The sequence below is a fragment of the Toxotes jaculatrix genome, chromosome 11 (assembly GCF_017976425.1).
Source record: "Toxotes jaculatrix isolate fToxJac2 chromosome 11, fToxJac2.pri, whole genome shotgun sequence".
NCBI classification, from domain to species: domain Eukaryota; kingdom Metazoa; phylum Chordata; class Actinopteri; family Toxotidae; genus Toxotes; species Toxotes jaculatrix.
Window position 1 is genome coordinate 14689617 of NC_054404.1, and position 27518 is coordinate 14717134.

Here is a 27518-nt window from a genome sequence, read left to right on the forward strand (position 1 = left end):
ACTTGAGTACCAACTTAAAGCGCTTAAGCCTCCTACATCCATTCACATTTATAATCCTCCTTTGTCTTCTTTGCTATACTGATGTTAAGTATGATCCAGAAGGTAGTTCTGGTTATACATTCATGTGGTAGCCAATGAAGAAATGTGGAAAAAAACAAACAAAAAACATCTGCATACTAGAGATAGTCAGCTTAGTTTTTTAGAGAGACTGGAAGCAGGGGAAAGCCTGCCTCCACCCAATCATACCTCGAAAGCTCACTGACTATTATATCCTGTTTGTAACAATGGGTTTTGTGGCTATTCTTGACCTTGAACAGCAGGACTAGCTGAGTATAATGTTAACCAAACTATTCTTTTAAGTATGAAGCAAAGCAAACATATTTGAGCAAGACTGAGAGTCTACAGACACACTAGCAGCTTTATGAGGCTGTTTCAGTGCTGCTTTGAGCTAAATGCTAACGTGAGCATGCTAACATGCTGGTGTTTAGCACTAAACAAAAAGTACATCTGAGGCCGATGGGAATGGTATTAGCTTCACAGGCATTTGGTCATAAACTTAAATACTGGGCAAACTGAAAGGTTGATCTCATGGTGCCACTAGAGGAAAAGTCAAGGTCAGTAGGATTTATCCTCTTGGATCCATAAATATTACAAAATCCATCCAATAGGTTTTGAGATTTTTCTGGCTAGTCCAAAGTATTGCCATCCATAGAGCCACATCGGAAACATTGCTTTTAAAGAACAGAGCTAAAGCACTAAAAGTGCATAGTTCAAGTTTAATTTAAAAGTTTACAGGGGTAAATAAAAATGAAACACATTTTCCTCTTTTGGTTGAACATTAAAAACATTTAAATGAATGTGTACTCATAATGGGAGTCCTGATGGGTTTGTAAGGGTGATTGCAGATGAGGTGACAAAACAAGTCTTATATTTTGTCTGTGGAGGAAATTCTGAATTCTATCTGTCTTTCTGTCTGTAGGGGGACCCTGGTGGACTAATAGGACCACAGGGACCTCCGGGTCCTAAGGGTGAGCCTGGAGAACCTGGAGGTGGATATATGGTGGGTACTATATCAGTGTAGACAGTCACTTTCATCTTTGTCTTCTTCAGTCACAGAACACAGGACACAGTTGGTGTAGAACAAAAAACAACGCAAAAATTCAACAGAAGTTCACTAAGTGTAGCTCATGTGCAAACAGCTGGAACAGCAGCAGACAAGTTAAAGGAAACTTGCCTCCGCCCCTCCAGCTGCATCGCTGCAATGACATTATGGAGATGCAATACCATTAAGTAATCCACCATTGGATAACCCCAGTCTGGGTAATCACCTATCTTTCCATTTTGTAGCTTATAGCTGTTGAAGCACTCTCTTTTATGGACATGGCTTTGCATATAGAAATGTTCATTATAGCTTCACCAAAAAGGCGGCACGTGTGCAGCCAAGGCCTCAGTCCCGGTTGATGCCGCTCGCACTCCTCAATCACAGGCAAGCGCTCTACGGCTTTAAACAATCATGTTTGTTTGTGTGTGTGCGGAAACGCTGAACTGAACATTAAGCCCGACAGCAGACCTACTCATCAAGCAAGAGGTACTGTGTTCAGCTGAGCAGAGTAATAAGGGAAAGATTGCGTTCAGGCAGTATTTAAACCTCTTTAATGTACTTCACCACTGTGGAAATCGGTGTGGGACTAGAAAAGAGGGCTGTATGTGTGTGCGTGCAAGTGTCAAGGGGACATGATTACAGCAGGCCAGTGACCTCTTATGTTGTTACGTGGTTCAAAAGCTAAACAAAGAGTGGTAACTGTCGTTCGGAGAGAATGACCTGCATAGATTTATAGTCTTTTATGAACGTCAGTTAAGTCTGGACGCACTGCAGGACAATGGATTTTCCACACTTTATGGTTTTTGTTATGTAAGACAAAGGAAAGGAAAAAAGCAATAAACAGAAGTCAATGCAGATGGTCTGAGCGTCTTTAATGAGTCAGCCTGCTCAAGTAGTTAATGTCACTTCATTGATTTTGCCGTTAAATGAATAATGAGCAATTTGCTTTTTGTTTCCTGTGACTTTTATTATTTGCGTGGATCCTGCACTACTCTCAAATACTGATATAAAGGCTTTGTTTTCATTAAAGTGCCAAATGTTTAATGTCCAATGGAACCGTTTTTTTGGTTTTTTTTTTTTTTTTTTTTTTGAAAAGAGAATGCAGTTATATTGTTTGTCTCAGAAAGTCCCCTACTTCCCAAAACTTTCCTCTGTTTTATGTTTGTGAGAAATGACCCCGCCCCCCCAAAACTGCAGAATTGCTGTTAGTTCAAATCCAACTTCGACACAACTAATTTGCATTGTGCAATGTAGGACTTTTAACAAATACATGCTGAGAACAGAAATCAATGTCTCATCTGAACTGTACAGTAAATTATGCTTACAGTAGCCTCAATTCCAATCAAGGTTTTTCTCTGTGGTATGGTATTATCAGTCAGCCTCTGTACATTACAAAATTGTAAACGGTATTGAACAAGAGCTTGTGTTGCAGCTCTGTGTTCAGACAGTTTGCACGGTAGAATGTAACTCGTACAAATTCAGTATTCCTATTTAAATTCCAGCACTAGCATAACTTTTTTGCCCTGAGCCTCGAGCCTCAAAATGAATTGTTGATGAATGTTCAGTGAATCCTTACTCTGACGTTGTCTTCTTCTTGTTGTTTTGTAGGGCGATGGGTTGTCTCTGACTAGAGGCTCTCGTGGACCCAAGGTAGGAAGCGCTGTGGTGGTGAAACATCCCCAATACAACCATCTACACATCCAAACATCTATATATGTTAACTTACATCTATACCATACTATATATGATAACACCTTCAGATAGGTCAGTGATATGTACTGTAATTATGTGTGTTTTAGCACAAGAACTGTTAAAATATATTTTCATGTTAAGGTGCAAGATAGGTCAGTGGTTCCCAACTTCTATCATCAGACTTACCCCCATTGCCCTGTCACATGAACTCAATACCCTGTTTTGAGCATCACCTATCATGATGACTTGATTATAAAGTGAATGTCTACACCATGTAGAATTACAAATGCTGGATGCTTCAGCCTTACTTTATTTATTTTAATAGTTAAGCCTTTACTTTTAGCTAACTTCTTGAACTTGTATTCATTAGTTTATCATCAGTTTAAACCATTTATCTGTTACTTTTACTTTTAGCTAACTGTTTAGACCTCCCTGCTCACTGGTTAGCTAGTTTTCACACACTCTCAATTGCATTACAGACTGCAAGTTAAATAAGTTTAGCTGCTCTGCAATCTTTCCACATACCTCCTGGCAACAGCAGAAGTACTGTATCAATATTGTATGTATTTAATTTTAAACAGTTTTCAGTATTTCAGGGTTTTCTAATGATATCTTTCTTAGTTTGGTAGCAAAATAGCGTAAGATTCCCCAATTATCAGTGGTGTTGTCATGGAAAAAAAAAGAATATGTTACATATCACAACATATGCATGAGTTCAAATAAAATAGATAATGAGCATGTGCATGACATTGGCCTTGAACACAGTTGTGTTTCGTAGCCCCTGAGTCACTACAGGCAAAACATAAAGGGAAAATGAGTTCCAGCAAAGTCTGAATACTTAATGACCATGCAGTTCAGTAGCTCTCCATGGCTTCTGGATTTACCATCACTGAAACCCCACTGACTGCTCCTCTGTATTTTTGTCAGGGTGAGAGAGGGGTCCCGGGATTGCCCGGAGACTATGGTGAAAAAGGTGAACCTGGAGAGAGTGTCGTTGGCCCGCCTGTGAGTATGATGTTGTATTGATTGGTCTGTGTCTCCCGCATTCATTATTTAGTTTAAACTATGATACCTTCAACTTCTCGTCTTTAAGCATTGAAAGAGTGAGATCCTTTTTGAATATCAAGATCAGTGTTCATTAAATAGACTCTCAGATGAAAATGTTGGTCATTACTGTGAGGTGCTGGCGCATTGCACTCTGCCTTCATCATATATGCTCTGCACTGCTGGTTTGCGCCGCACAGATTTGATTGTGAGTGAGTCTGCTTTCATTTTTGAAATACAGGATTGTTGAAGACAGAGAATCAATAGTGCAAAAGGTGTCTAACACAATTCCTTTATTGGATCCTGGGTGCTAGAGGGCAGATGGTGTTAACAAGATGTGTGATGTGTTTTTAGGGCCCCATGGGACCCCCAGGAAAGCCAGGAATTGAGGTCTGTGAAAAATTCTCTGAATCTACAACACACAAACAACCTGTTCAAGTTTATTTTCACTGATTTTCAGCTCACTGATGCTGTTGCCAGCAGTCTTGCAATTATTTTACAATACAAATAACACTCTGCAGTGTCTGTCAGTTGTTCGCCAACCGTAGCAAGCAAGATTGTTAAAATCATCAGAGTGTCTGGATATTTTTCAGGGCCCTCGTGGATCCCCAGGTTTAGCTGGCCCTCCTGGAGCTCCAGGAAGAGAAGTGAGTGAAATCAGTCTGTCCTTCCACTCTCATTCGCTCCCTCACACATCTGCAGATAAATGATGGCTGGAAGCATAAAAGAATGTCAGCTACCCACTGTGAGCATGAACAAGTACGATGTATCACAGCTCCTGGATACAAATCCCCACCAACTGAGATGGGTGTGAAAAGAAAGTTATAGCCTTGCATGTCTGCTTGATATCATAGTCAGGAGGATTGTTAACTCCTTTCTTTGTCTCAATTAAAGGGCTCCCCTGGTAGACCAGGCCTCCCAGGCCCTGCGGGACCCCCAGGTGAACCAGTAAGTAAGAAAATCTAATTTATGCTATCCGCAGTTCAGCATCACTGTTCTACAGTGAGAACTACTGAGATCACCTTTAAGCCAAAGTCACTGTTCAGAGTGCTGCTCCAATTCTGGGATAATTTGCAGCCAGTCCTACTGTCCAGGAACCAACATCACTTCCAGGAAAATGTTGCAATTTACATCAAACTGGCAGCACCCTGTTGTTAGCACATGTTGTCATGTCTTTCTCATCTTTGTATGTGTTTCAAGTAAGCAACATTTACTATAGTTCTGATAGCTGTAGAGTAGAAACATACCAGTGCTGCTGTTGCTGCATCAAAGCCTTGTAAGTTTAGCATTTTTATATTTATATTTAGGTAGTTTAGCTATTTATATTCATGTGTTGTAAAGATCCATGAAATCCATTTACAGTCCACTCTATGTTTCTAAAAAATACGCAGGATGCAATTCAGAATCTTTTTCTCAACTCCAGAGAACAACAATATTTTGAGGATTTGAGGATTCTGTCTTCTAGCAACAAAGTTATTAAACTGTTTCCTCAAGCGTTGCAGATAAAAAAAATGAAAAATGAAAATGAAACACTGAACCAGAATTTTGTTAAAAAATGTTTAGGGTAAAATCACATTCCTTAAAGGCATGTACAATGATCTTATAAATTGATGTTATAAGCAATTTACAAGACGCAGTTGCCCCCAAAGAAACAACAACAGGATATTCCCAAAACGTGAAAGATTTGTTAGCGGTGGTGATGTTTCATAGATTTTTTTTTTTTTTTGACAGACTGCCCTGCCAATGGTTGGAGACATGGGTGCTTTACTTAAGGTATTTTATCTTCATAATTAATGATACTTAGTTTTTCACAAACAATAACACAAAACGGGTGTCACTGTTAGTATTTAAAAATGATCAGTTTGTTAATTTGAAAGGGTAGTTTTTTTTTGTTCTATTACTAATATTTCGACACTATCATTTAAAAGAGTAAGAGAAATAGTAGCCCTCGAGTGCCTCCATCAGGATGACTGGGAGAAGTGTCCCTGGAAAATACATTGAAAATGATCTCACAAGAAATCCAGGTTTACTCATTCACCACAGGCGAACAGTCAAGCCACACTGTATGACAACATGTTTAATAAATCCCTTCAATAAAGATGATGGAATATGAAAATATCACACCCGTGAAATGTGGATACTCAGTGCAAAACACTTTAATACAGACATTACTGTATCAGTAGATCAACATTAAACCCCTCTGTAGATATGAAAACATACTGGTACGTGGTTTCCTTTAACCATGAGGAGACATACAAAATTCCACATCAGTGTATTTCACAGCAGTCGTCCCTAGTGTAAGGGTTTTGATAGTAAAATACTGTCAGTAATAATATTTTTCCCTTGCTTACAGATGCTGCATGCTGTGTATTTCAAAAACAATGCAACACTTAAAGTCCAAATAAGAAAAGCCTTTAAGAACAGCTCTCACTTCTCTAACTACACACAAGGCTCAGTTTCATTTCCTCTGGTAGATTTCCCTTCACGTCACCTAAACTTTCACCCACAAAAAATGTTGCAACATTTGATAATACTACACTCTCGCCAAAGCTTTTACAAGTCTGGTCCCTAAAACCACCACACTTGCAGAGTGTATCTTCACTTCCACACCTATGTTTTTCATCATTTGGTACAAACAGAGTTCAGGGTTCCTTTTCTTACCAAATGCAGAATTTGTACAGGCACAAGGCCAAACCTAATGGGAAACACTTTTCAGCCTGTATTTCTTGAGAGTAGAGAGTTAAAAGTGAGGTCAAGTGCTTCTTTTGTGGCTGTTACCTTTTATAAATGGCATTTTCTCTTAAAACCTTTGCAAATTACTGATTAGCCCTCTTTTTCCTATTGACTAAAGCAGATTAGTCACCATACATCATGTTGTTACCTGCAGGAAAGCTAACTTTTTAATTTTTGATACTTTATGCATGTCAACTTTGACAGTAAATATAATGCCTTCATATGACTACTCATTCATAGATAGAAGCCCAGCGCCAGTAGTCTCATGATCTTCTGTCACCCCTTCCTTTGATGGCAACTTAAGTGCTCTGTTAGATTCCTCTACTGTTTACAGCCTTCATCAGAGTTGCTTTGTGGCATGCTAATTAGTACTTCCAACACCTTGTTGACACATACAAAAAAGGGCTAAACACATTCATCTCAGCCACTTTAATTTTCATTCATAAGGTCAATAATAACATGCTGTCCTTATTTTCATGACAACCATATACAGATTATTTTCCATTTTGCTCTTCAGCCTCAGATTCAGTTTTAATGCCGCTTTTTTTTTTTTTAAGGTGCAGTACACCTGCATCTACTGCCTCTGTCCAACTTAGAGCTGCTGCCTCTTTCCTGGAAGGTGCAGTGCTTATATGTAGACTGGATCAGGGACAATGATATTTAAGATTCTCACCTAAATGTCACAGTCAATGAGTCTGACAAAGTTCACCACTCACCTAGATGAGAGACACTCACGGTGGGTTCACATTATTTCTGCTCTGTAGACATTTAGAGAACACTTTGTGTCAGTTGGGGTCTCGTCCTCTACCCAGGGGATGTGACATAATAAAGGGTGAAAATACAGTGCTCCAGCTCAATTTGATGAAATCTTATCTGTGCTACCACTTTTGCTTCCCGCCTCACGCCTGCACTGGCAGAATGCCTGCAGTGCGTGCCAGACGAGAGTCTCGGGGCTGCCTGGGCAGAAGGGAGAGAAGGGGTCCCCCGGAGCGCTGGGAGTAGAAGGGATGGTGGGAGAAAAGGTACAAGTAACAAGGCAATTTGGAACTAACACTGTAAGCACGTTTGTCTGACCATGATCATTTGCATTGCATGACACATTAAATGTCCTGTTGGGGTTTCTTATTTATTTGAGTGCATGTGTGCTTACACACATAATTATGGTGTATTTCTATTCTAAACAGGGAGATCCAGGTGTAAGAGGTCCCATGGGTAACCCTGGGAAAGAAGGCCCAAAGGTAGGCAAAGAAATATCAGGGATAAATATACCATATACTGTAACACACTTTCTTGATGTAATTGTTTATGTGGATCTAAATGAATTATGCAGCTCCTCAACATGACAGAGGAATCTCTAAGACTAATAGCCTCATTCTTTGATATTGTTGATTGAAATGTGTGTTTAATCTAGTACACAGAGATTTACATTGACAAACACTTTTCACAAATTGCCTTTTGGATTATCTCTGGAAGCCTAACCAGCTGTTCTACAACTCATATTATTCTGTACTCTCTTATGTGCTCGCTGCTGAAGTTGTTGCTATGGATACAGTGTTGTACCACAGTGAAACGGGCTAGGCAATTTCAAGTCGTGTGCTGTAAGAGGGGGAAGAGACATTTTGAAGTTTACACCCATCAGCCTTTAGTTTTAGGCCTTTTCATGTTTGGTGAAAAACATTCCCTTTTCCCCTCCCCACACCGCCTTCTGCATCCCTGCAGGGAGTAAAAGGAGAGCGAGGGTTCCCAGGCCCCACAGGAGATAAAGGCGATGAGGTGAGTGAGAAAAAGTTTAATCCAAACAAATTAATCCGGTAGTTACCCAACCATCTGGAAGTTCACGGTGACATTGAGAGGTGGGTTTGTTTTTTTGGGTTTTTTTTTTTTTGTTTTTGTTTTTTCAAAAGAATGTAAATATATTGTAATGTCTGCCTCATCTTTAAGCCTGTCTACTCTGAGAGTTTGTTTTCAAAAGAAGCTATCAAAAGCCATCCACAATACTGCATGTGCACTATGCCCTATCTCTTGCACTCTGAGGAGCTACTTTATAAAGAACGTAGCCTGCCCTGCATGTGTATGTGTTCTAATTAAAATACAAGGCACTCTTTAGAGGAGCTGAGAAGCATTTCATAGGTCAGCTTTCAGCATTGAACTGCAATGACGGGAGATTTTCACTAACAAGCACCTCGTTAATAGGTTTTATAGGCTCAATATAACCATGTTTTATGGCTCTGTCCAAGTTTTTTTTTTCTTTTCAGCAGTGAAATAAATTATTGAGGAAAACACATGCTATGCCATCTCTAAAATACAATAAAACAGCACAGAAATACCTTATCTAAACAAACGAATATGCTGTGGATGCTGAACAGTTTCTCCATGTTCAAAAGTGCTATATAGATAAGAAAATACTAACATTCATATCCCGGCAGTCATTGCAGCGAATAGAAAAGTTTTCTGATTCACCCTCCATCCTATATGCTGTATTATTTCATCTGTGATTGCTGTTGCTAATGGCTTCCTGAAAAGCCTTTCCAGGGAACGAGAAATCGGCTTTAATATAACTTGAACTAATACATTACACCACATTCCTTTGGTAGAGAGTATCTGTTTAGTGTGAAGAGAACAGCTAGTAATTTTGCAGGGCCGTGAGCTTTGGGCTGCTTGGTATTCACATTGAAGTACTGTAGATCTTATCTTTTCAACATCTCACTTCTGAGTAGTGCCGCAGCAGTACAGGGTAAGGCCAGTGTTGCTGTAAAATATGAATGTAAATATTCTTTTTTGAGAGTGAGAAGTTATTTTGAAAAACGATGATCCACTTTGTCTCCTCCAGGGACCTCCAGGAGCGCCAGGGCTTCCTGGTGTGACCGGTCGTACTGGGGCCCCGGTAAGAAGCGGCCTGATGTGGCCTGATGTTATCTAAAATATATTTCATGTGTTTACAGCTCTGTTTTATCGTTACGTTCTCTGAGCTTTGTAGTCAGATTGGATTTCATTGGAAGGATGCTCTTCTGTTTGCAGGGACTTATGGGTAGACCTGGTCCAATGGGCCAACCAGGAGTAAAAGGGGAAAAAGTAAGGTGTTTTGCCATTACTATTTATCTATATACTGTAGGTAGGTTTTTATATCAGTATACAGTGGATGAATGAGCACACTGTATGATTTACTTAAAACTCTATGTTTGCTAATCTACATGCAAAGTACTCAGATATGTGTATATTAATACTATGACACAAAGCCTTGTTGGATTACATTAGCATGAAGCTGTGCTTAGTAAAGATTTGCATTTTCATGTCTAAGAATTTCTCTGGTTTGCATTTGGCAGGGAAATGAAGGACCCCCAGGCAGACAAGGGCTTCCAGGGCCTCCGGTAAGTTCCTCCTTCTTCAGCAAGAGCCAGCTGGTAATAACAAGTCTCAGAACCTCTGTGAGGTTTAGAGGTTCTGAGTGGTCCTCATATATACCATGAAATCCATTTTACTGTTATTTTGTTACATAAACAGACTTTCTTCATTCTGTTCTATAAAGAAAAACTAAGGTTACAAACTTATAGCCATCTGTTTGACCCACGTAGCACACTGAAAACATTTAAACTAAAGACTTTATTCTTGCTTTTACCAGCACCATACAAAGATCTTCTTTTCCCAGGTTCATGTAAAGGTTAGCACCAAAACCTGGCCTTGGCATTTCTTTGTAAAGAAATGTCTATCAGTGCACCTACATTTTGCTCAGTCTAACAGTAACAAAAAAAAACATAACTGACAAACAAGTACAGATATGATGAAACAGTGGCGACCTGCTCACTGGCATTGAATCATGGTCCCTTCCCTTAAAAGGCCAGTGAGTAAGCACTTCCAAAGGCAAATCTATAATTCATCAGCCGTCCCCTTGAACCTGCCTTGCCCCCCCCCTCACCCCGCATCCCCAACCCCACACCCTGGTCTCATAAACTGCAGTCTAGGAGGACAGGGAATGGCTCAGTGGCCTGAAAAGGGCATAGGCATCTGCTTGCTTCTAAGTGAGAACCTTGACTCCTTCTACATTTACAATAGCTGCCCGCTACCAATCTGTCATGGGAAAAACACTCTTTCGTGTTCTAATGGTATCCAAGAAGTCTAGATTACCTAGTTCTCATAGCTGAATCTCTTTTAATCAGTGTGCTCTTTTGTATTTCTGAGATACTCTCGTTTTTTTTTTTTTTTTTTTTGAATTACCACTGGCTCAAGGATTATTAAGTCTGCTGTTCTCAATTTTTCCTGTTCATTTCACTTCTCACTCTCTCACACTCCCCTCCTCTCTTTTTGTGTAATCACCAAATGAGCTATTGATCTCTCTTATGTAGCTTTTAAGGGCTTAACACTGCAGACCTACTGTACAGTTTTCTGTAAAGACTCTCGGTGCCTAAGACTCACAGAGCAGTGAAGAGTCTCTCTGATGTCTGATTTACTGTTGATTGTGTTTTAGGGTGTACCCTATGTGGAGGGCAATGGGATGAGCAGTCTGTACAAGCTGCAGGTAAAGACTTGATCCATCCAATGCCTGGCACAGTGCCTTCAGTCATATTGGCAGAAACTTATCTGTGTTTGTGGTTAAAATGTGTTTGACCCCATACTGTAAAATATGTATTCATAACATTTTTTTAAAAAAATGTCATTTCAGAGTGGTGGAGCTCTTTTAGGACCCCCTGGAGCTCCTGGTGCTCCGGTAAGAATAATCATTGTTATGCCTGAAGCAAATCCTTTACACTGTGCTGTGGAGAAACACTAACACACAGACATGTCGATGCTGAACCTGGGAGAGCTGAGTAACAAATAACCTGACCAGCCCTCCAGTGTTATCTCGGCTTCTGAGGCCCTTATATCACAGTCAATCATGTTCATTGAGAGCTGGTGTTTGGTGAAGGCCAGGAGGCTCCCTGACTCTCAAACAGGTGTCTCCGATCTGCCCCAGGACACACAACATCATTGATATGCAAAATGGTCTTAGAAGTTCAGCTGCTCTGCACAGTGCCAAGCCGAAGTGACCCGATTTGCTTATCGGCTCCCCCCCTGCTCCTCCTTATCAGACAGTTTGTAATCTTGTCCAGTCCTCGGAGACATTCACTCACAGGCCCTGCAGGGATCCATCCACCACAACGAACACTTAAGGTGGTGTGACAAAAAAAAAAGAAAAGAAAAGGCACAACATCCCCAATGAACAATGCACATGAACCACAGCTAAATCTTGAGGATGCTTCTCCCTGTACTGCATCCATCACAGCCCAACAGCTCCTCTGGAGCAATCAATAAGAGAGCATCTTCATCAGTGTTCAAAGGGACAAGGGGCCCAATTTGTCAATGATTCCTTGTTTTTTTTCAATGTGGAAAAATGCTGAAATGCTTTATTGGAAATTTAAAAATGCATGGCCAGTGTTTGTAAAGCGTTTGTAAAGTGTGACAGCCAGACTGGATTATGTGATCCTGGCCATTTTTAACATTGCTTGAGAAGTTACATATAACACAACATGAGCTTGATTTATAGACAGAAAGAGTGAGAAAAGAGAAGCAATAATGAATACTATAAATTTTAATGACAATAACATACAGTAGCCACATGTCATTTCAGCCTATATTTATGATTTTTATAGTAGCAGTTGTCACATTCATGGGAGTAATCTGTCCTTTTTTTCCCCCTCTCTTTTTAAGGGTCCCAAAGGAGATGAAGGAGCTGCCGTGAGTTGAAGCTTTTCATTCCGGAATATATTTTTATGAAATATATGTCTATTTTTGTGCGGCCCAAAAAAAAAACAGAGAAGTCAGAGTTGCCAGTTGCTTTCTATCATTGTTTCTGTGGTTCTCTCCAACATAAGTCAATACACCCTCGAGCCTGAGTGCTTAACTGCTCTCAGTAGAACTCCAACACAGCAAAAAATGATCACATCTCCTGCAAATATGAAGCTGTTGTACCATATTGTCTTGCCAGTGGGAACCTATGAACCACCTCTGCACGCACCCCCCCCCTCCCTTCACCTCCCAAACTGACACCTGAAAACAATCCACACAGACGTGGAAACGATTCGATGCATCAGCTCGAATTCTCTATTCTCATGGGGCCAATTGCATTTTTTTATTGTTTTGTTGCACAGTGATTTTTCACCAGGATGTTAATTTGACATTTTAATAAATTGTGTGAGCGGCTCCAGTGCTGTGGTGGAATTGCCCCAATCTGTCTCACAGCTGATCCTCTGGCTGGCCCACTCTCCCCTTAGCCGCACTCGCTTATTCATGACAATCTACATGTGTGACAATTACCTGCACAATCCGTCTATGTCAGCACCAGTTGCCTGTCTTCTCTGTGTAATGGCATTTCTCCACAGCAGCTTGAGCTTGAGAAGAGGTAGATAGAGGCCATCACTTGTTCGAACACGGGTGAATGGGTCTCTATTTTTAGTGCAGTCTGATTGTGACTGTCACATGGGGGGGGCTCTTTTTCTATACCATCTACAGTGCACAATGTGTGACAGCATGTGTCATAGATTATGTCATTTAATACACTCAGGTTAAGGTATTGTCCTCTTAGGATTATCCTCATGTTGACACATGAAGGGTTGTATTAACACCTGGACAAGAACATCAAGAAGAGAGATGAAAATGTGTGAAATCTTGGCTCCTGCAGAATTTAATTTACTTGCCTTCATGCAGCTTTGATCCATATTTGCTTGTTTATGTGTAATTTACTCACAGCCTTTACCTTCCAATAGCTCATCACCAAACTCGCCCTCCAAAAATAGCATCATTCTTAACTGCAAAAAGGGGGAACTAACAATCTTTAGTCTATATCAGTTGTGACTTTTTTTGTCTTGACACAGCAGGTGTTGTGTTTCTATCTCACAGGGGGAACCAGGGGCCATGGGATTACCTGGGCTGGAAGGGTTACCTGGTGCCAAGGTAAGAGACGGTCCCAGCCCAGAGAGGTGTCTCATCTGCCATGACCCAGCCTAGTTACAAAAATGAGAGAAAGTCTACTTATCCAAGAGTATTTTTCTGACATAAGATATCCAAAATTTGGATGTTGGATATCACAAAGCCCACTTAAGGGAAAAGTTATGCTTAGCAGAATTCAGTCCCTTTCTTTTCTGGACCAAGCTAATTTCAGCTTGAATGTTTGTTTGTTTTTAAACACAATATATAGCAATACCACAGCAGTTTGGAGCCAAAGTGGTCATGTAATAGTTCATCATCTGCACAATAAACTGTTGCTGTTAGATGCATTTTCCATAATGGAACAAAAATAGCTCTGCATGCAACTTCTCACAGCTTCCTGCATCTGAATCTGTGTGAAAAAGTTGCCACTGATTGACAGCGTGTACCTCTGTTTGCTGTGTGTGTGTGTGTGTGTGTGTGTGTGTGTGTGTGTGTGTGTGTGTGTGTGTGTGTGTCTCTGTGTGTGTGTCTCTGTGTGTGTGTTTGGGGGTGGTACATTTCAGTTTCTGTGACATCCAGAGTAATTCATCCCTCAGGAATATCATCAAAGTGATTTATGCAAAGTGTTTGAGACTTAAGTTCATCAGAAGGTTGTTTATAATAAATCTATATTTGTGATTTTTCTGAGTAGAAATGTATAGTGTTTTTAAGAGTATGAGTCTCTTTTCATTGCATTTGTCCATTTGTCATTGAGGAGTATTCAGGGGGATTCATTACACCCAGTTTTCGGCAGCTTCTGATATCTATGACAGTGATTTATGTGTATTCTTTATGTAATGTGTATATCATCCAACTGGGACATGTTGTTATGTTTCCTTCAGGGTGATATTGGTTTGCCTGGTCCACCTGGGACACCAGGTCCTCCAGTAAGTGAGTTTTTCTTTTTTCTTTTTTTTTTTTCCTCGATTAATTTACCTTGACTCATACTCCTCCTTGATCAATCATCTCTGTTGTTTAAGTCTGCTCATGGCAACAAGTCAATGATGCTTCGTCAAGTACTCGGAATAATACCTATCAAAACAGAAGTCCCATAACAGTACACTACTTTGATTAAGAACTCGGATATAGACCCATGGTCTGTTCAGTGGATTTCCTGTGCAGCTATAGGAGACTGGTTGCTATATTATAAATGGGAGGCTGCAGAGGTGCAGCAGATATGACACCATTGAGGACCTGTCAAACACGGTCTGTTCTCTTCCTATGTTTGTGATTGACAGGGGAAGCCCGGCGCTCGCGGAGAGCCAGGGATCCCAGGAGAGCCGGTGAGCCGCAGCCTCTAACTCTCTTTGAGCTGTCAATCCACGCGTCATTCCTTTGTCACTGCCGACTGACACATCGGCTGTCTCTGTTCTCTGACAGGGTGAGAGGGGGCCGCTCGGAGAGACAGGATTCCCAGGGCCCGAGGGACCCCAAGGTGTTCCTGTAAGGATGCTACATGAATTCTGTTGTTCTCCTCTTTCTAATCACAACTTGATGTTGCCAAAGCACCTTCCAGTAATGTCCAGATTGGAAATATGACTTTGAATAACACAACTCTCCTTTAAATCAGCAGGTTTATCCGGGGTTGTTTTATCATTAAAGGGTAAAAAAAAGAACACAATTCAAGGACAATATAGATGAAATACGTATGTTCGCTATCACTTGCCGTGTAGATGATTACATTCCTCTATGTAATTACCATCAGAGATGGTTTCTGTAATTTTCCCTGTAAGCGCACAATGGAACAGTGTTCGCACAGCAATCAGGATCATTATCCCTTGGTTGAGATATCTCATTAACTGTGGAGATTACTAGGAGTGCAACAGTGCTGATCCAATCGAAGGTGGGAGCTGATACAAAATGTCTTTGTTTGTGTTGCGCTCCTTGAGCAGGGGAGACCTGGAAAAGACGGAACTCCTGGATACAAGGTGAGTGGTGCGAACACGTTGCAAATCCCCTTATAGAAAGTGCTTTACATCAGCCGAGCTACAGAGGGATGGCACAGCAGATTTTTATCCCGCCCCCCCTCAAGCTACAGCATCCTGAGTGCATTAAACCTATTTGCATATTTGAGATTTTAACGATAAAAACTAAATGGAATCCTGCAGATTTAAGGCTTTGTTGACTTTTAGTCTTTTTACCCTAATTATACAGTTAATGCTTTCAGGCAATGATAAAATGTTTGTAATAGAGGGCAGGAGACACTTAGATTAAATATGCATTTTCCTGCCTGATGAACCTAAAATTGAAGCATACTGCACCAAAGTTTTATATTATACGCTATGTACTACATAATCACACAGAAAGGGCTCACAGCATGAAGAAGAGTCTGCCATGAATAGCCATTCCCAACACATTATACAATCTAATACCCAAACTGGATTGACTGTGAGTGTTACTGTTTCTCTTCCTGATTTACAAGATTTTTTTTCCTCCTTTAACCGTAATGACAGCCCCAGCAGTTTATTGTTTTCTGATTATTATTAGTTAATATTCTTCCATCAAAATCTCAGCTCTGCACAGAGCCCTTTCTACAGTGTTATTCTCATGTCTCCCTGTCATGGCGCTTGATTTTTTGGTGGGGCAACAGTGCCATCTAGCACTAGCTTCTCTCCTCTACCCAGACTCCTTGCACACTGCTTTGAGGTTTTAATGTAATGCTCAGGGAAGCACATTTCAGTGGGCAAGATGATAGATTTAAGCCTCCCATCAGGCATTGGGGAATACAGAGTACTGCAGATTAAAGCAGGCAGGGGAGAACAGCATCACAAAGAGATGCCCGCTTTAAAACCACATCATGCCAGATTGTCTTTTGCATGGCTCCTGTAATCCAGCAGGAAATTGATACAAAGATGCTCCCAGAGGTATTGCTGTGAGCGCAGTAAAGGGAAGCAATGAGTAGTGACAGGGAGGGATTGGAAGACACAAGATGTTGTGACATGAAGCCAGAGACAGGTATTTTCTCTCCCAGCTCCTCCATACAGTAGAGACAGCTGGTGGGAAAGCAGGCATTTCTCAGACAAAACAGGAGTGATACAGAGGAGCCGTGACATTGCAGAAGGTGAAACACTATACAGGGAGATATTATCCAAGCAGTGCACTTGAGCCGAAGCAATCAATGCACATCTGAAAAAAAAGTACATTTTTCAAAGTCAGGTAATTCAGAAAAAGCTTGCTCTCAGTATTTATTTATTTATTTATTTGTTTTGGTAAGACAACAGAACAGAAACTTCTGCAAATATAAGAGTAAATATGAGCAATATGCCAATATGGTGGTTTTAAATAATAATAATTTCATTTTCACATCTCCAGATTTGAATAATGGAGTTTTGTGTGTGCCCCTGCATGTTACCAAACATGAATACTAGACTCAGCGTCAGCATAAAGTCAATTATTCACCTTACTTTTAACCATTTTCCTCTACAAAAAAAAAAAGTGTTGAAAATGTATTTTTCTGCTTTGTTTTTCTAAGGGAGCTACAGGTAGACAAGGGGAGAGAGGATCCAAAGGAGAACGCGTAAGTAGCATCATTCCTGTTTTCCTAAAAAGAAGCTGTTTTCATGACTCAGACTATAAAAAAGGGTTTTGATGAATAGTAATGAAAGTCTTCACTTCAGCACAAATATGACTAATCCCCACAAGCACATAAGCACTAGATAAAGGCATTTAACGCTCAGTGCAGTTTGCTATTGTATTTGCAAGGCAAAATTAAAGAGCTCTGTCACACTTCCGCAGTAATCTATTGCAAATGCTGGTAATAGAGGATGCAAAATGAGGCTTTTAGTTTTATATTTGGCAACAGAACCCTACGACAGGTGACTGACTGGACACATTAAGAGAAATGGGTCTCTGTGCACAGCATTTTAAGTGATACAGTTTGGTATGTGTCAGAACTGAATTGAATGAACTGAACTGAATATTGAGCTGAGATATGTCCGGGCTTCTGTTGTGCAGGGTGATTCAGGGATTCCAGGAGAAAGAGGTGTTCAAGGCGAGAGAGGTCGTACGGGAGATCCTGGCCCAGAGGGACCGCCAGGCCAGAAAGGTGACCCTGGCCCTCCAGGAGAGCTGGGGAGCGTAAACCTGCTGGTAAGTTGTAAATTTGCAGATACCACAGAGCAAACAAACAGTATCCTCCTCGATGATTAAAACCCTAACCAGCCTACTTCCTTCCTGAGCTTGTGTAACTAGTTCAGCTCTCGCTCCCTGTGTGGAAAATGGTGCAGCCACAGATTTCTGCATGAAACATCAAACAAGGCTGTGAAAGGGAGGTTGCTGTTCTCTTTCTGCTCAACGCCTCCCACTCCTGATCATCTAGGCGCAACAGAAGGTCAGAGAGGGAGAGAGATGGAGACAGAGAGAAAGACAGAGATATGTGGGCGTGCCTAGAGATCTGCAGAGCAGCGAAAACACCTCCGTGTGTCACCGACATTTTACACATACTGTACGCAGTCACAACAGTTATATAACATTCACAGCAGCGAGGGAAAGCTGTTTTGAATGCAGAGATTCAAGGTCCAAGGCTACTATTATTTGCCACTGCCTACTGGTGCAGCCCTGGAAAGATCTAACAATGAAGATTAGAAACATTCACATGACTGGCATAAAGTATGCTGTCTTTTTGGGTTTCTTAAATCCTGTGAGTGCCAGAGCATATATTGTTATATATTTGCTTTGATGTTACATACATTTGGAGTTATACAAAACTGGCATGACAAGCTACACTTTTCCTCTCAAGCACAGTGTGCATTAGACACAGATCTCAACATAAAGTAACACCAAGTGATTCCTTTATAGACTTGGTATCAAATTTAATATTCCCCGATTGAATCCATTTTATTTCTACCTGGCACAGAGGTTATGTTACAAGGCAAGGTCGGATTTCACTGACTAGTTAGAAAAGAGCCAAAGAAATTGGATTTTTACCAGTAATTTCTTTTCCGTGCCTTTGTTTTCAGCCTGGTTTCCACAATCTGTATAAGGCATCCACTTGATTTTCATGCCGCAATAACTGTCATCTCTACTGTATCTCCTCTGCTGCCAGTTCACTAAGAATGAAAGCTTGGTGTTGTCTCTCAAATTCCTTTTCTTTTCTCTCTTTTTTTTTTGTTAAAATGCTTCACTGAGTTTTGTGTTATTCTCTCTGCACATACAGCATGATCTCAGCCTCGTGGAGGAACTGAAAATGTTTATCCGAAATGAAGTATTGAGGGTCCTTGAAGGTAACTTTTTTATCCATCTTTACTCTGTTTTCTGCCTTTTGTTATCTCTAAGCATTCCAGATGTGACAAATTTATTTTTCTCACCTTGTAGAGAAGGTATTGAGCGCTGCCATGCTTCAGAAGACACCTGCAGCCATTGTGGCTTCGCAAGTCCAAGGGCCTCCAGGACCTCCTGGCAAGGACGGATTACCAGGCCCGCCAGGAGAGCCTGGACCTCCTGGTCCTCAAGGTATGAGCTCAAATTGGCAGGTGGAACACAACCTCAGAAAAAAACAAAAACAAAAAACAAACAAACCCCTCTGTTAAAATTTGAAGAACATAACAATAACATTCTTAACCTTTGAATGCTCAAAACTGTTGGTGAAACTTGATTAACCATTTGTTGTTTGATGTAATTGAATGTTTATGTAGTCACGGCATATGTGTACGGCTCATTGGTGTTTTAAATGTACCAATTAATCCAACCAGCATATGCTGTATCACTCGTAACCTACTATATTTAAAGGAGGCAGCATTTACTACTATAAATCCAAGGCTTCAGGTTGACATAAACCAGGTTTAACATGTTTTTCTGCATGTAAAGGGTTGAGATTCAACACTGGTAACTGATTGGGTTGGGGTAAGGGCACCAATGTAGGCTAACACTTGCATTTTGTGGGGATTCATGGGTATTTTTCTCTTGCTTACACCCATATATCAATGCAGACTGAGGGGCGGGAAGCAGAGGAAAGGCCAGGAGTGTGGTGCACAGCGGCTCTCTGGGAAATATGAAGACAAACGAAGAATTGGCTGTGAATAAGAGAAAGTATTATCAGTGTGGACAGGAAAGAGCCCCAGTATTGATACCTCACTCCAGCAAAGAAAGCTTCTAAAAGGAGCATAGTCAGGACAGAGGGTGAACATTCTTTATCAAACCGGTACAACTTTCTGACTGCTCATACAACACTAATGGTTTGCTGGTCAGGCTTTATACCTCGGACTTGCCTAGATTTGTATTGTGCCCGCAGCAGAACTACGATATCTTAACTTGTGCAAAGGAGGAGTGTGTTACGTGTTGGTGCAAATCAAAGCACCACTGCATTGGCCTTTCTCTTTGAGCTTTGTATCTACCTCACCTTATTCAAGACCATTTACACCTTAACCCACTGCTATAATATAAAATGCTGCTTTCATTTGTGAATAATGTAGTTAAAGTAGGCAACTACTCGACTATAAATATTTGTGCTGTGTTAATGCCATTTGCATTACACGTCTTGGATTTTGTTTTGCTTGTTATTTTTTTATGCTTCAAAAGAGTGTTTTATAGGTGATTCTTAATGCAGCTTTGCAATAAATATTTATTGAAAATAAAGAGGAAAGTTATTTCCCTCGATAAATCACAAATTCAACAACTTCTTAATTTTTTTTTCATTGTTGACTTGTGCCTCCACTCAGCTGGGGAGAGAGTTTGGGGTAATATTTCCTCATTATTTCTCGTCATCCTCCGCTGGAGACTGTGCTCCTCTGGAATATCCAATTTGACTTCTTCTCCAATACGCCAAAATGAATTGTTTATGGAGAAAAATAACCCCTCTGTTGGATTAACAGTCTTTTTTTTTCTTCATGGTTTGATTTCACATGGGTGAAAGTCTCAAGCTGTTAGAGAATACCCACAAGGATGCGTGCTGTAGAGCTTCATTTCTTTTTTGTTATCTTTTCGTTCCTTTGTTGTAATTGAGTGCTCATTTATCATTCTATTCATCTTTTACTTTTGAGGTCAAAATGGAAATACTCACTGATGTAAGTCATTGTGTGCAAGTGCATATTTCATAAATTCAACATTTTGTTGTTTTAAAGTTCATTTAAAATTTTGTTTTTCAGTGCATTCTGTATATTTATTATTACTGACTGAAACAAAGTGTCTTTTATTATATCAGGGTGTAAAGTCTGTGTTTCAGAGCTGCTCTGCTTTGTGCTGTATAATATGGAAATAACAGTAAATATCCCCAGTAATTGGTCTTTGATGGAGCAGCTGCTCAAAGAAAGGTGTTTTTGTAAGGCATAGCATGAATAAATAGATGTTGCAGCTAATACTGTTCACAACAGTGTACAACAGGTGCAGGACTGCAATCCTATCAATCATGCCTGAAAAACCATTCTGTGGCAATATTATTTTATATTAACGTGTTTTGTCCATTAGTGCCCCTAAAAACAATTTGTTTTCGAACAAGTACAGACGCTGTATGCCATTTTCGATTTATCGGAGTGCACCAGTCCAGCATGCCACCTAAGCTTATTGCCCTGTGTGCTATTCAGTCTTTTGGGTTTTTTTTTTTTTTTTTTTCGCTTAAGGTAAAGTGCTCTTTTCTCCATGGTACGTCTCCTCCCTGAATGAATGCCCCAGGCTCTGTGAGTGTTGAAAGAAGTCTCATTATTGCGACAATATGTGGATAGCCCCTCTCTCTTTGAGACTCAGTTTTGGAGCGTTCATAAGCCTTTTTTCTGAGATTTTCTCTGACATGTAAGCATTGAAGCATTTCCCCTTTGGGCCAGGGTGCAAAGCTTGATACTCCTTTCAATGTTTCTGATGCACTCCATGCAACTGCTGGTCCTGAGACTCCATTACTTTAAGTGCCTCATGGGGAAATATTTTCATGGCCCCGCACATTCTTACTTGGTATGGTGCTGTTTTGAACTTTAAAGACTTGCATGGAGTGAGAAAGCCTTTGAATGTTTGTGTGCATATTGTTACAAACAACGCACTTGCTGGCCTGACTTTAAGATTAAGATATTTTTTTTATTTTATAAGTGTCAGAGTCTACTTGTCATGAATTGACACAATTGTTTTCTGCATCTGTTGCATCTGTTTTCTATCGAATGAGTCCACCTTTGATTCCACCTATCTTGTCACCCTGTGAATGCCTTTCGCGACCCACATTTCTGACCTCTGACTGAAAAAAAAGCCTCGTTTTGCTCCGTGTTGAAATCTTCAAAGACATGTGCTTGAGACCCTTTTGTTGATAGAAAAGTCGTACGAGCCTACAACAGGCGCCTTCTTCGAACACTAACGCACAGATGGCTTGTTTGATGATTTTTATTTTGACAGGATGTCAGTATGTCTTTTTATTATTCAGAGGCTTGGGATTGAAACTGGAGATCCAGAGTAGCCTGTTTCTAGATCGACTATCAAAAGCTGCTTCTCTCAAAATGTGTGCGTACTTGGTGTCTGACACTGTCATCGAATTGATGATATTTATATCATCAAGCAGCTAATCTGAAATGTTGTAGTCCCCAGACAGGTGCAGTGGCTGCAAAACTGTATCCCCATCTCGACAGTGCTTGGATTTTAACATGTTATGGCATTTGTACTAATCTTACTAACTGGTACTACACAGTCCGAAGAAATGACACCATCATCTTTGCAGTATTTGTATTCAGCCAGAGTGTTGTGTCTGTCCTCAGGATACAGGGGTCAGAAAGGAGAGCGAGGCCAGCTTGGTCTGGGGTTACCGGGAGATCCAGGACCCACGGGGCCACCAGGTAAGAACACCACACTGGACCTAAAGGCATTTGATAAGATTTATATCTTTTGCTCTATGCAAGTCAAATGGAGACTTGAGCTACTGGTTGAACTAACAAGGTGCAAGAAAGAAAGGAGAGATACTGTGCAAGTATCTCTCAGTCAGGAGTAAGCACCAGGAAGGGCTGGTTTCAAGAGAAAGTGTTTCAGCTCTTTTCCTATCCATTGGAAACATTTTATATGAAAAAGATTAAATTAATTCTGCTTTAAATCTTAATTTTAAGCCATGATGTTTGACAGATTTCAAAGTTAAGAATAACATTTACAGTATGGGGATAATACAGAGATATTGTTTTACTGCCTCTTGGTCACACAATAACCATCAGCAACGGACCAGAAAAACGAAAGCTTATATATTCGTGCCACATTTGTCACAGAATGGCCAGGCACCGCATTGACAGCCCTGCTTCCTCCACATCAGGTTTCCTTGTCAACTAAAAGGAGGAAAATGTAGTGTATGTCACTGTGATATCAGAGAGCTGTGGCTGTGTCACATCTCAAACCTGAAATTCTATTTCAGCCTTCATTTGGTATCTCAGCATGTAGGAGATTAACACAGCTCCCAGACTGCACTGTGTTTTGTAAAACTCCGGCGCTGCTGTGACACAAATGGGACCTCAATAGAGGAGAAAATGTTGCAGTGACAGAGCACTGACGTCCATTCTGTAAAGTAAAAGCCCAGCTTGGTGTTGTCTTGAATAAAAGTTACGCTGAACACAACCCCAGATGTCAGCTTGTCCCCTCGTCCCGTGAACTAAAAAAAAAAATAACTCCCTGTACCCTGATGGAGCGATGAGAAGTGGGATTACTTCTCTGACTTCCAGCCTGTGACTGCAGGTGTTTATCACTGAACCTAACGTCACTCATTCTATCTATGTATGTGCATAATGGATGTGTAGGGCAAAGGAAACTTGGCTGTAGCTCCTCCGGAGAGGACAAATCATGGCTGGTGAAAGACATCCTCTCTGAGGGTCACACAGATATAGGAAGCACCTTTGGCTCAACTGATGGTGTTAAACTTCAGCTGTAGTCCTATCTTGGAAAGAACTGGAAAGTGCTTGGATAAACTAAATGTGCTAGGCTGCTGTTCTAGGTTTTCCCTTTGCACACATGCCTCTATACAATGGAAGATTATTTCAGCCAACCTAATTTCTCACTTGGCCACCATAGTAAATGACAGCTTGTACTCTTTGACATCCGCATACAGCCATTCCCCGTGGACCACCTGCAGGTTCATGGGGACCGGGATTTGCATATGAATCATGTACTGGTGACTCCATTTTATCAGTTTTATTATCAGAAAGTAAAAGCCCTCCTGGCAGGCTGCAACTTCAGTTCTGCCGGTTCACACGAGGACAAGTTATTTATGTGAGAGTGATCACAATGTCCATTTGCCGTCTTTGCCCTCACGTCTTTGTAACCTGATGGGCTTTGATGGTAATTACACCTGATGGTGCTGTTGCTAAGTCATGCCCACCTGTGGTGCACTAGTTCTGTTCTGGACTGTAGCTAATTAGCGCCGTTATGCTAGCAGCTGTAAGCAGCAGAACACTGATTTAACAAATTGGAGAGAGAGAGAGAAAAAAAAGGTTTTTGATTGTTACTTTGTGCACCTTTGCACTGATGGCAGCAGCACGGTGTGTGAGCAATTAGAGGAGGTGGATGTGGCAGTGAGGAAAAAGGAAAGTTGTGTTTTCAGAGGGAAGGAAAGGACAAGTCAGTGTCTGGGATTCTTGTATGAACCGTTGGAAGAGGCAGGGCTCCCTCGAGCTGTGGCTGCTCTGACTGATACGATGGACTCTCATGCGGCTGGACTGCAGTGGATGTTTTTTTGTTTTGTTTTGTTTTTTTTATAGGTTTACTGAGATATGTTGAAAAGAAAATGAAAGTGTTATTTGTGTTTGTATTGTACGGACACTGTGAGAGATGAAGTACCGGCGTGGACTGCTTCACCACCTCTACACGCTGTTGCTAAGTAACATGAGAAACCGATGTCTGCCGTGATGACCTCACCACATTTGAGAAAGAGGAAATGTGTTTTCTCTGTCTGTGTCTTTACAGTGAAATTAAAAAATTTGTCAAGCGTAGATGAGATATTCAGCTTTTGAGAAAAAAAACACTCTTTAAAAAGCTTGTTGGTATCAAAGAGACAATGTGCTTTTTGAAATACTGATAAATAAGTTTAATAAAGCCCAATGACAATATATTGGCTGATAACTTTTGTTTGTTTGTTTTCACATAAATACATAACACAAATAAATAATCTTGCCAGCGGGTGTTTTCTGTGACATGACATTGTCAATTACCTCAGACTGAGTGTGGTGTTTCTGTACTACAGATTCTTGTTACTTATCAGCTGATATCAGCAATAAGCTGATATTGGACGATATATCGACCTGATTTATCGGTCCACCTCGAGTGGAATAGTCTGTGCTGGATATAAAGGATAGTGTAGCCTTTTGGTTTTAAACTAGTTTTGTATGACTGCATACTTCCAGACAGTACGTCACACTTTTTATCATCTTTTTATCATGCAGCTTTTCAAAACTTGGATTTCTAATTCTGAATGGCCAATCTGTATAGATGGTGTATGACTGTGTGTGCTTGTGTGATGGATTGTGTGCCTGTGCCAAACCACAGTTTGGAGTTTTATCACTAATTGAAAGCTCCACTCAACAATGATAAAGTACAGTACAGCACATGAATTAATAATGTCTAATTCTCTGTCAAGGCCCTCCAGGGATCACTTCTCAGGGCCCTCCTGGCCCCCCGGGGCCCCGTGGACCTCCTGGGACATGTGACTCCAGCGACTGTCTCCGTCCATCCGTATGAATCCAGCAGAGTGGTTTGTTGAAAGACAAACGTCCAGCTCTGAGCTCGGTGCAGCAGCCACAGAGCAGGAAAAGGACGGCCTCACTGTATCTGACAGCTTCCTCAGCTTCGATTTATCAGACAGACTCACAACAGACCTCTTTTGTTCACTTTACAATAACATTTGGATGCAGTCGGGGTTTTTGTTTTTCTGGGATTGTTGTCAGGTTTGTTATGAATGCAATAGCAAGCCCTTTGAGTTTTTTTTTTTTTTCTTCACTGCTGTACTTTTAAGTTATTTCTTGTTTTCACATCCCCTACTGTGATGTAATGCATTCCTTGTCAGCTCTCATTATGTCTTTCAAGACCATGAAACATCTTTGTTTTGTCAAGTTCAGTCCTGTCGGAAAACATGATCTTAATTATTTGTTTGCCTTCTTAATGGGTATGCCTATGCACTCTTCTGTTCTTCTTCAGATAAGCCAATGGGCTGGCAGAAGGTACATCTCGTGTGTGCGTGTGTTTGTGTGTGTGTGTGAGAGAAAGAAAAACCGAGACCGAGAAAGAGATTAACTGAATGAATATACTTGTTTTGTGTGGAGGTGTGAGAAAATAACAGTTTTTTGAAACTCCTTATGCAACCAAAGTGCAGCAGATGTGTCTAATATGGAAATTATTTATTTTAAGTGTGTTCTTAAGAATGTATTTAACAGATGGTACTAATGATTGTAGTAAATGTAGCATGGATATTCAGTAATATTATTACTACAAGGTGGATGAATACATTTTTAGATTACCAAGATGTTTTGTTATTTTTTTTTTTTTTTTAATTATCCCTCATTTGCATCGTGAAGGGTAATCATTTTATAAGAGAATCTGCAGTAAAATTATTGATAAAAATCTTTTCTCATTTTGTGTAGGTGACGCGTCAGCACTGGGCAGTCATCAGTGAGGTTTGCCAGAGTTTTTGTAACACAAAAACCTACAACTCAAACCGTTTGTGTGAAACTATTTGCAAGGCGCAGACATCAAGGGCAGGTTTTTCCACCTGAAAAGAATGTACTTAAAACATCGTCATTCATAGAGTGGGATGTGACCTCACATTCACCTGCACTCTCATTCATCTTTGCTGTTGGTTTAATGTGTAAATATATTGAACGAGTGAGTTTTTTTCTTCTCTTTTTTTTCTTGTCTAATGGGGCTTGTGATGGGACCTGACAATATAATTACAGTACATAAGCATAAGCTTAACGTGTTATTAATGACACATTAAGGTTCTCACTTTTCTTATCAGTCATACATCTGATGTTTTCTTGTGTCTGAGATGATTATTAATGTATATTGTTTACATGGTGTCGTGTATGATGATTCCTCTGGTTTATTTGTATATTTTTGATTTTCAGCCACACAAGGGAAATCGGACTACAACACTGTTTAACTTCAGACTTCTTATTTTGGTGAACCATTATACTCATAAACATACTTGAACTTTATGTTGTTTGTTTTAACAATAGCATCATCTACATCCTGGTTTTCACTCACTGACCAGCGCTGTGTGTCACTGTGTACCTTTGGGCTTTTTGGGCTGTCTTAAGACTGGAGTTTTGATTTATTTATTTGCTATAACAGGTTTCAGATTCCTTTAAATGCCCTCAACTGATTTCAGAAAGTTTTGAGTCAGCTTTACCTAAACAGGCCTTAAGATGTTTCTTAGATGTTTCCAGAAACTCTCATGTGGAAGGATGTAGTGCAATCACACTGAAAGTTTCCAGCATTCAAACTTTGGATTTAAGTTAAAGCCATTTTCAAAGATTTTTAAGGCAATGCAAAGTTTATTCATTTAAAAAGTAACCTGAACTTAATAACACTAAACAACAAACTTTTATATGGCAGAAAAAGATAATTAGCCTGTAGTGTATATTTCTTTCCTCGTGCATTTATTTTGGGTGCTGTTTAATGAATATTTGACTCAAAGGCTTTAAATTAACTTTTAAGTATCCTGCTGTGATTAATGTTTGAAACGTTCTGTGGGTGTATCTGAATTTTTGTGGTGTTAAGAACTCAGTTCTATCTGAATTTCATACTTTAAGATCTGTTTTACTTTGACTTTCTTTTTACTTCATGTCTCACATCATAGAAAGCCAGCATGTGTCTCTTACACATGTAAATTATAAGTCACATTTTATTCTGAAGCTGCAGAGTATTTTTTTCTCAGCATGCCAGCTTGGTTTTTATTTCTGTTAAATTTTATTAGTGTGAGAGGGTCTAATTTTAGATGGATATTGAAACAAATGTGTGCCACTAACGTCATTTGTGAGTTGAAAGAGCCCCCTGCTGGATATGTATTTATTTTGTCATTGCTTGTAATGTGAATGGAAACAATCTTTATTTGGGTTATAGGCTTCATAAAATCCCT

The 27518-nt window shown here is 40.2% G+C and overlaps 1 protein-coding gene across 4 annotated transcripts in view; it reads left to right on the top strand.

The window, feature by feature from the left end:
- LOC121189734 (collagen alpha-1(XIX) chain-like) overlaps positions 1-25921 on the top strand; it is a 93356-nt gene extending 67435 nt beyond the window's left edge. For 2 of the 4 annotated variants that reach the window (XM_041050147.1, XM_041050148.1), the window contains 27 exons: positions 980-1060; positions 2711-2752; positions 3722-3799; positions 4193-4228; positions 4432-4485; positions 4733-4786; positions 5570-5611; positions 7489-7593; positions 7756-7809; positions 8291-8344; positions 9402-9455; positions 9590-9643; positions 9895-9939; positions 11034-11084; positions 11229-11273; positions 12254-12280; positions 13442-13495; positions 14353-14397; positions 14749-14793; positions 14891-14953; positions 15403-15438; positions 16983-17027; positions 17465-17599; positions 18666-18732; positions 18824-18961; positions 22174-22251; positions 25023-25921. In XM_041050147.1, coding sequence (XP_040906081.1) covers positions 980-1060; positions 2711-2752; positions 3722-3799; positions 4193-4228; positions 4432-4485; positions 4733-4786; positions 5570-5611; positions 7489-7593; positions 7756-7809; positions 8291-8344; positions 9402-9455; positions 9590-9643; positions 9895-9939; positions 11034-11084; positions 11229-11273; positions 12254-12280; positions 13442-13495; positions 14353-14397; positions 14749-14793; positions 14891-14953; positions 15403-15438; positions 16983-17027; positions 17465-17599; positions 18666-18732; positions 18824-18961; positions 22174-22251; positions 25023-25123 — 1683 coding nt within the window. In that variant the 3' untranslated portion in view covers positions 25124-25921. Of the gene's footprint in view, positions 1-979; positions 1061-2710; positions 2753-3721; positions 3800-4192; positions 4229-4431; positions 4486-4732; positions 4787-5569; positions 5612-7488; positions 7594-7755; positions 7810-8290; positions 8345-9401; positions 9456-9589; positions 9644-9894; positions 9940-11033; positions 11085-11228; positions 11274-12253; positions 12281-13441; positions 13496-14352; positions 14402-14748; positions 14794-14890; positions 14954-15402; positions 15439-16982; positions 17028-17464; positions 17600-18665; positions 18733-18823; positions 18962-19437; positions 20842-22173; positions 22252-25022 lie in introns of those variants that run through there. The other 2 variants (XM_041050149.1, XR_005894903.1) reach the window with 2 other exon arrangements.
- Positions 25922-27518: the final 1597 nt, after the last annotated feature.